At 43.4% G+C, this 8,445-nt stretch overlaps 2 protein-coding genes across 3 annotated transcripts; one reads left to right on the forward strand and one right to left on the reverse strand.

Moving 5' to 3' along the window:
- Nucleotides 1-62: 62 nt before the first annotated feature.
- Nucleotides 63-4,652, forward strand: LOC137610683 (probable histone deacetylase 1-B). 2 transcript variants are annotated; one of them, XM_068338418.1, is made up of 14 exons: nt 63-184; nt 903-1,015; nt 1,087-1,204; nt 1,292-1,366; nt 1,447-1,585; nt 1,663-1,804; nt 1,882-1,974; nt 2,057-2,165; nt 2,378-2,518; nt 2,798-2,906; nt 3,037-3,170; nt 3,276-3,446; nt 3,608-3,659; nt 3,752-4,652. In XM_068338418.1, exons 1-14 carry the CDS (start codon nt 133-135, stop codon nt 3,777-3,779), a joined length of 1,476 nt encoding a protein of 491 aa, XP_068194519.1. In that variant the 5' UTR covers nt 63-132; the 3' UTR covers nt 3,780-4,652. The 2 variants fall into 2 exon arrangements, with proteins under 2 accessions (XP_068194519.1, XP_068194520.1); XM_068338419.1 differs by having other exon boundaries at nt 3,276-3,428.
- Nucleotides 4,653-4,717: 65 nt separating this feature from the next.
- On the reverse strand, nt 4,718-8,026 carry tmem54a (transmembrane protein 54a). Its single transcript, XM_068338420.1, has 6 exons — nt 7,889-8,026; nt 6,777-6,973; nt 6,533-6,592; nt 6,084-6,281; nt 5,829-5,966; nt 4,718-5,072 (listed from the first exon to the last, which is right to left on the reverse strand). The coding sequence occupies exons 1-6, from the start codon at nt 7,899-7,901 to the stop codon at nt 4,935-4,937; spliced, it is 744 nt and encodes a 247-aa protein (XP_068194521.1). The 5' UTR covers nt 7,902-8,026; the 3' UTR covers nt 4,718-4,934.
- Between the last annotated feature and the right edge of the window lie 419 nt (nt 8,027-8,445).

An 8,445-nucleotide genomic window follows, 5' to 3' on the forward strand; every position in this document is an offset into this window, starting at 1 on the left:
GGGTGGTTATGGCGCCCCCTTTCGGTGGCGGTTAACACTTCATCTCATTGATTGGACGTGATACGAACTCTTCGCCTCAAGTCGCTCTTGTCTGCTGCGGTGTGCTGTGAAAACCAGCCAAAGAGCATTAAAATGGCGCTCACTTCCCAAGGAACAAAGAAAAAAGTTTGCTACTACTATGATGGTGAGTATTTACACTCATGCGCTTTGGACGATGGACGCAGTAAGGAATAAAATCTGCAACTTTGCACGAACAATGGTTGCTGCTTATTTCACCGCTTGCTAACCTGGTTCTTTAGCTTTAGCCTGAGCTAGCTTGAGTAGCAGGCGGCTTTCCTCGTCTCATTTAAAACAGTGTCGCTGATGCAGACAGTAATAATATCCTACAAATACCTTCCTAACCGCTGTCACAGTAATACTGAGTTTTACGTTTATCGGCATGATATTATCGTTTTAACCAGATCGGCGTTAGTTCACGGTACTAGCTAGAGAGCTAACAAAGGAGATGTGAGTCACGTTACTTCATTGCAACCGCAATTAACCCTCGGCTAGCATTAAGATGGCTAATCGATGCACCCTCAAATGTCGACTAGTTCACCGTGAAGTGATGCTTTGGGTGACATTAATCGATGCGAGTGTTTGAAATGTACCTCGTCACGTTTTGCCGGGCATTTACGACAGTTTCAATGAAGCTAATTTCCGTGTTTGGGAAAGAGACGTGCGTTTGTGGAACCTTTCTCTTCATCCGTGTTGGTGGAGCTGAATTCCATCCAGCTTTTGTCGGTGCAGTGAATCTCCTGCAGACAGCTGTGCTGCTCGCTTCGCCCCACATGTTTGCGTTTGTTCAGTCCTCCTGGTGAAGTCACCACCATCAAACGAGCTGCTTCTTGTTCATGATTCAGGCGATGTTGGAAACTACTACTATGGCCAGGGACACCCCATGAAGCCCCACCGAATCCGCATGACTCACAACTTGTTGCTGAACTATGGCCTCTACAGAAAGATGGAGATCTATGTAGGTTCACTTTACACCTCCTCTCACTAACTCCTGCTGCGCTTCAGGAACTAATTTCTCCTCTGTTCCAGCGTCCACACAAAGCCAGTGGGGAGGAGATGACCAAGTATCACAGTGATGACTACATCAAGTTCCTCCGTTCAATTCGACCGGACAACATGTCAGAATACAGCAAACAAATGCAGAGATGTAAGTTTGTGTAGCTTAGTATTATATTTTCTTGCTGGTCTGTAACCATCATAATATTGTGGTTATTTCTGTGCCCTTGATTTGCAGTTAATGTGGGAGAGGACTGCCCAGTGTTTGATGGTTTATTTGAGTTCTGCCAGCTTTCAGGTGGAGGCTCCGTGGGTAAGTTTGTGCCATGCATCGCCCAGTTACCTCCTGGGTATAAACCAACTGTTAAATCTCACCTCCTCTCTTTGGTCCAGCTGGTGCAGTGAAGTTGAACAAACAGCAGACAGACATTGCCATCAACTGGGCTGGAGGTCTGCATCACGCCAAGAAGTCTGAGGCCTCAGGGTTTTGCTACGTCAATGACATTGTGCTGGCGATTCTGGAATTACTCAAGTGAGTTGAAAAACCTTATTTGTGCCATAATATTCACTCATGAATGGATGAAAACAGGTTTGTTCTTCTGATTCCAGATATCACCAGAGAGTTCTGTACATAGATATTGACATCCATCATGGAGATGGTGTAGAGGAGGCTTTCTACACCACAGACCGCGTCATGACGGTTTCCTTCCATAAGTACGGCGAGTACTTTCCTGGCACAGGAGACCTTAGGGTAAGCATTGGATTATTTAACGGAGGAAAGTCACATTATCATAGTCAACAAAGAGCTGACATTTGCTTTACCTGCAGGACATCGGTGCTGGGAAGGGTAAGTACTATGCTGTGAACTACCCACTGAGGGATGGGATTGACGATGAATCGTACGAGGCCATATTCAAACCTGTGAGTGAATAAAGACTAATCCACTGATGGTTTAGTAGTTGGGATCCTCCTGAAGTTTTTAAGAGTGAGTGTTCTTCTGCAGATCATGGCCAAGGTGATGGAGATGTACCAGCCCAGTGCAGTGGTTCTCCAGTGTGGAGCTGATTCTCTGTCAGGGGACAGGCTGGGTTGCTTTAACCTCACAATTAAAGGTGAGTTAACAACCTCTCTACTAGTGACATGACTGCAACCATTATCAATAAAGTTCTGGGGTACCCCAAGGACTGTGTCATGGTCTACTGCATCCTAGACATATGTATAATTTACAGAGCTAAACTGCACGTTTACAGTAATGTGATTATTCAAATTCAGTCTGCAAGCCCAGGCAAAACAATTTCCTCAGTTCTCTGTGCTTTGTGCTCAGGCCATGCAAAATGTGTTGAGTACATGAAGAGTTTCAACCTGCCCCTGCTGATGCTGGGTGGAGGAGGCTACACCATCCGTAATGTCGCCCGCTGCTGGACCTATGAGACCGCCGTAGCCCTCGACACCTCAATCCCCAACGGTGAGGCGTAACATTCATGCTGTAATGAGTGTAAAATGATAGATGGTGCACTTTGAAGACATAATAATACTGAGCTTTACCTTTATTTTTTACACTTAAGTCAATTTGTAACAGCATGAAGATTATAAATCTAATTTCATTCCTTTTAGTGCAGTTCTTTTTGTAGTAGTCACATGTTAAATGTATTTTTCAATCTGTCCAAAAGAGATCAGCCTCAGAAAACTATTAAAATGACTCGATATGATACAATATGTAAGTTATGTAAAATCCCCATAACAGAGCTCCCATACAACGACTACTTTGAGTACTTTGGACCTGACTTCAAGCTGCACATCAGTCCCTCCAACATGACCAACCAGAACACCAACGACTACCTGGAGAAGATCAAGTCAGTGCACCAGACGCCAGTTTTGTTCTTTTCCTGAACTTGTTGTAGAAACTGTCAGGTTCATATGACAAGAAAAGCGGCTTTGCTTTTTCAATAATTGTTTGAACTCCGCCTGAATTTTGCCTTCTAGGCAACGTTTGTTTGAGAACCTGCGTATGCTGCCTCATGCCCCGGGGGTTCAGATGCAGGCCATCCCGGAGGATGCTGTACAAGAAGATAGTGGTGACGAGGAGGAGGAGGAGGACCCCAACAAACGCATCTCCAGTAAGAGTTCCTCACTAAGTGGCACTTTTCTCCAAGGTTCACACTAGATAGTTAGCATCTAGCTAGCCACCAATTGGTTTCACCACACTCCTGTTTTATGTTCAGTCCGCGCTCATGACAAAAGGATAGCGTGTGAGGAGGAGTTCTCCGACTCAGAGGATGAAGGTGAAGGCGGTCGCAGAAATGCAGCCAGCTTCAAGAAGGTGAAGAGAGCCAAAACTGAAGGAGAGAAAGAGGGAGAAGAAAAGGAGAAGAAAGGTGAGGAGGAAGCAAAAGGTATCTATTCATTTTTTTCCCCCCATTTCATCCCACCAAATCACATCATGTCATCACACAGACAACTTCTTGGTTATTTTAAGTTGGATGATCCTACGTCATACTAAAGCTTTGTTGTTATGATAGCTGTGAGTTGGATGTTTGTTTCTTCCTTTTAATAGAAGTGAAAGAAGAGGAGAAGGTGCCAGAGGAGGAGAAAATGGACACCTCAAAGTGAGGAAACACCCCACATTCATGATTTACCATGTTGTCCACCCAGTGGCCCGTTGGGAGCCTTAATATTTTCCTTCCTCTGGGTCCTTTAGGCCTAAAGAGGATTCCAAGACACCTTGAGGTCCTCAGCAGCCAGTGATGCCAATGCAAGTGATCAGGATGGATGGTTACCACAAGATTTTTTTCAATAAATGTTTCCAGGTTGCTGCTGAGGAACTCCACGAAGGACGGCCTTTGCATTGAGCCAATGTTCCCTCAGAGTGGGACTGATATGTAAACACGGTTTTCTAGGACAACTTTTCAACCTTGCGGATTATGGACTGAAATCTGTGTTTGAGTATTGCCTTCTCTTCTTTTTTCATCCTTAATCATTTTATGCTATGGCGTTTGCTTTTCACTTGTGAAGAACTCTGTAAAATGGCCAAGGTCATGTACGCTTTTATATATCTGATGGATTTAATTTATTTAAATCATAGATATTTTGGCTACTCTGTTTTGTCTTTTAGTCCCACTGTCCTGTCTTTGAAATGTAGTTGAAGCATGTTTATACGATAGATACTTCTCTGTAATACATTTGTGTCACTGGTCTTGCCTCCTAAAGTCTTCAAGAACAGTTAAGGAGTGTGTATATACCATAAGGTTTACATGACAGTGTACATTCTAATATTTTAGAATCAAATTTAGTATATGCCCTTTACTGAAACATTGCCATCTTAAGATAATTTCCTTATCACTGTGTTCTGGTCCTGTTACATAAACAGCGGTTTTGGGCTTAGTTGCAGTTGAATTTAGGATCTCTGTCACTTAGTTCTTGGGTGTAAAAATGGGAGGCAAGATGAATGCCAGAGTTGGTTGTGTATATATATATATTTGTATTCTGAAACATGAGAAAAAGTTTCCCAAAAAGAAAAGAGCTTGAACATGTCATTTATATCTGATGGGTCCAGTTTGTGATGGCCCTTGTCTTAATGCCAATAAAAACTCAAAATGTTATGATGCTTTCTTGTCCGATGTTTTGGATTTTTTTCAGATTCTATTGTTTGAAATGAATGGCCACATTTGAAAAAGATTTTAATGTTGAGCTACAGAACACAGCTCTGTACACAAAGTATTCCAAAAAGGCAGTGGTTCAAAAAGAAGTATAAAAGAAAATGCCACTTGTAAGTGTCACAGAAGTCCTCTTCAGATGTTTAAAATACACCATACACACTTTATGCTATAACCTCATAAAAGAATCTTTAGTCAGCTTGTAACCTGTCATCAGGTTTGGCTGCTTCACAGCCAGTCGCTGTGCTGGGCTGAAGCGCTTCCTTCCAGTAGTTCGTCCTGATCTGCTGGCTCCGCTGAAGCGTCCGTGTCTGGATCCTGTGGAGGAGGTGACGGTGGGATTTCTACAGCTCTCTGGATTCGCACCTGAAACATTACAGAAACCTGAATTTAATGTCTGGGAAGCAAACCTGCAGGACCTGATTGCTCAGTTGAGACCTGCTCCTGTCCAACAAGTGTTATGCAAAAACATCAAATGCTAAAATACCGGTAGGTGTAACTGTTGTAGCAAAGCAGGAGTAAGAGCTCTTAATGTGTATACGTAAAAACCTGTTGATATTCTCCACTGTCATATTTCAAACTTTCACTATGACAATAAAGAGAATGCTTTTTATGACTGCTCAAATGCAGTTACATGTTAAAACACACAACTGTTAAAGGATAACCAAAATGCTATTCTGATGGTTCAACATTTGACCAAAATACTACCTGTACAGGAACACTGTTGTCCATCCACACTGCAGTTTAATGTTTCTGTGTCCGAACACTGAGTAGATTGATTTTTGTGTATGCGAGGGTAATATTTGTAAGTGTGCATGCACTGAGACACAAGTTTGACTTGTGAGCCAGTCGCACCATTGATTTCATTCATCTGGATTAAATTCAATATCAAATTTAGTATTTTACCAATTTGCTAAGGGTATTTTCCCTTCTGTTTTAAGGAGCATTCTGTGTATTTATAACATTTATTCCATATTCAACCAAAGCTTGAGAGTCACAGAGACATTACTGTGCTCTCAGTGACACTATAAGATGATATCCTGTAGTGCAGCAATGAGCACTCTCATACAGATAAGACACTGCCTGCGAGAAATAATACTGGACTACAGTCAGTGGTCTCACCCTCTTAGCCCGAACAGGCCTCCTCCTGCATGGACAGAGGTAGAGGAATGAAGTACAGACAGCAAAGCAGCGGAAGGAGAAGACCATCTCCACAACGGACATGAAGATAAGAGGCACCCACAGGATGATTGTTGTCCCCTGGCCAACAGAGACACACCACAATAAATAGTGCTTTGCAATAACTCAAAGTCAACACTGAAATTACTGATGGACAAATATTTATTTTCCCACAGCAAAGATTCCTATTAAACTCACATAGATACGGGTGGGGTCAAAGGGGCATTCGTATGTGATGCTGGAAGAAGGTTTGACATCATCTTCAGGAAAGTTGCAGTGCGTTAGCAGGCTCCATCCTTTGTGAATAACAGCTTGCACCACTGATACTAACAAGCCAATGAAGGAGGCCACTGCTAAGAGACCCGCCAAGAAGCTGATGACTAACAAGATCCACTGCTGCAGGGCAAACATGACACCAGTACGTCAGTGAAAACACACGGCCTAATAATTTGGTCTTTCCATTTTTACATCAATGTGAAGTAAAGTATGGAAATCACTGCATGTACCTGTGTGTTTCCTATTCATATGGTTATCTCTCATATTGACACACACAAGCACTCATTGAAAAACAAAAGGCAAGTTCTGACAAGGTGGGCTCTGATTGGAGGAGTGAGAGGCTGAGATAATGAGAGGGAAACAGTACGTACCAGGATCCTGTTCCTCTTGTTTTTGGACAGGACAATGGCCGCTATACCGCTGATAATCCCCTAAAAACATACAAGATGATTAAAAAAGATGGATCACTCACCCACAGATAGATGGTACTATAAATATATCAGCCACTTAAGGGTCAAGTATTTCGACACATGCAAATGGCATAATATAAGCTGTTGTTGACTTTCAAGCAGTAAACAATGCTAAGCACTTGACCTGTACTGTCTAAATGCTCACCAACAAGCCTGCCACAATGGCAATGACGTTAGCGATGGCATACACCATGGTCCGGGCCAGAGCGTGTACGTTGATGTGTCGGAGCACTGCGCCGTGCACCAGCGCTCCAAGCAGGAAGTTGACATGACCCACCAGCACCAGCCCCAGCCCCATCTTCATCAGGGCTCTGTTGTCCTTGAGGTTGGCGCTGCACAGTCCTAAAGGTTAAAGCAGAAAGACTGTCATCACTGGAAATATGACATAAAAACAATTTATGGTATCACATATACACATAGACATGGATGAAATTAAACATTTGACTCATCCTGGGTATGCATCAATACGGACACGCAGAATGTGTGTGAAAGCTGATGCTCCAGTGATTTGAGCAGGTCGGAGGGCGTTAGAACACTAGGGCCAAATTCATCCCTGGCCCTCATCATGCTGCAAAATGATAAAGCTACACTGCTCACATTGCTTAAGCTGCACAGTGTTTTTCCTGATCCTGAGTACAGGTGAAGCACCCACCCCCCAGGCAATAAAAGTCCAACCTGATCCGAAACAGGAGACAGCATAGGGTGGAGTGTTCAAACATCCACACCACATGTGTACGATAAAAGACACATTCAGACCGGGGCTGGGATGAACACCATGAGGTGTTATTGTTATACTGCAGTACACGATTAACTAATGTAATATGACACTATAATAATCAAAGCAATCGAGTTAATTAACAGTTAAATCCAATACAATTTAAAAAGTATCACCCCACACTAACAGCATCTGCCTCTGATAGTTTTATTGTTTTATTATTGAGTCTAATAGAATCCTGTTGGTCTGCATCAAACCTACAGACTGATTATTATGACTCAACACAGAGCGACTCCACAACCACCGGAAACGTTGCATTAGCATTGAAGTAAAACTTAAACAGGCAGACATTCACCCCTGGTAGGTTCACCAGTGATAAACACCCGTACACTAAACAACATTATATCGTGTAAACAACACGTAACTGCGGAGGATCGTCTTTTGTCCTTGGATCTCCGGTATCAACTGCAGACCACGCCTAAAGCTTCAGACCTACAGCCTTGTTGGTTACGTTAAAGAAACAGGTGCGGAAATCAACTCACCGAATGTTACCATGGTGACGATATCCCCTCAAGTCATGTTAGTGGATAAACTGAATAAAAAGCATTTTTGACAGCTTTGACGCTCGATTGCTTGTCGTCTTCCAGAGCTCCCGCTCACCTGAGGTCAGAGGAGGCAGCGCCGCCTACCTGAGCAGAGGCCCCGCCCCCATGAGTGCTACCATTGCCAGGCTTCGCCCCCACCAGACGCAGCATTCCTGAGGATTTTTAGTCCATCAGGCATCCCACCTTCCTCAAAGCTCACCATAAACGTTCTGTGAGGGTTTGAACCAACTCATAAAGGACATGGAGGTTTGATTCAATGTCATCCAAACTTCAGCTCACACACAAGATGTTATGTTCTAGGATTTCCTGATCCGTGATAGAATCCATGTGACCTTCTACACACAGATTTCCAGTGGCCCCAGAGCATCACTGAGGCATCTCTATGTTTTGCTGTGGGTAGGGTTGCTCTTTTCAGCCTCATCTTCATTCATCTTCCTCCAGAATTACAGAAAAGTTACAAAGGCAACAGCTGTGGCAGCATGACTGGGAGAGTG

The sequence above is a fragment of the Antennarius striatus genome, chromosome 17 (genome assembly GCF_040054535.1).
Source record: "Antennarius striatus isolate MH-2024 chromosome 17, ASM4005453v1, whole genome shotgun sequence".
NCBI lineage: Eukaryota > Metazoa > Chordata > Actinopteri > Lophiiformes > Antennariidae > Antennarius > Antennarius striatus.

Bases quoted from the DNA above. Each gene is read 5' to 3' on its own strand.
- LOC137610683 (XM_068338418.1), top strand. From the start codon at position 133: ATGGCGCTCACTTCCCAAGGAACAAAGAAAAAAGTTTGCTACTACTAT. The intron at 1,805-1,881 runs GTAAGCATTGGA...CTTTACCTGCAG, and splicing joins CTGGCACAGGAGACCTTAGG to GACATCGGTGCTGGGAAGGG. The intron at 2,907-3,036 runs GTCAGTGCACCA...TTTGCCTTCTAG, and splicing joins GACTACCTGGAGAAGATCAA to GCAACGTTTGTTTGAGAACC.
- tmem54a (XM_068338420.1), bottom strand. The intron at 6,282-6,532 runs GTACGTACTGTT...TTTGCCCTGCAG, and splicing joins ACAAGAGGAACAGGATCCTG to CAGTGGATCTTGTTAGTCAT. The intron at 5,967-6,083 runs GTGAGTTTAATA...TCTGTTGGCCAG, and splicing joins TTGACCCCACCCGTATCTAT to GGGACAACAATCATCCTGTG.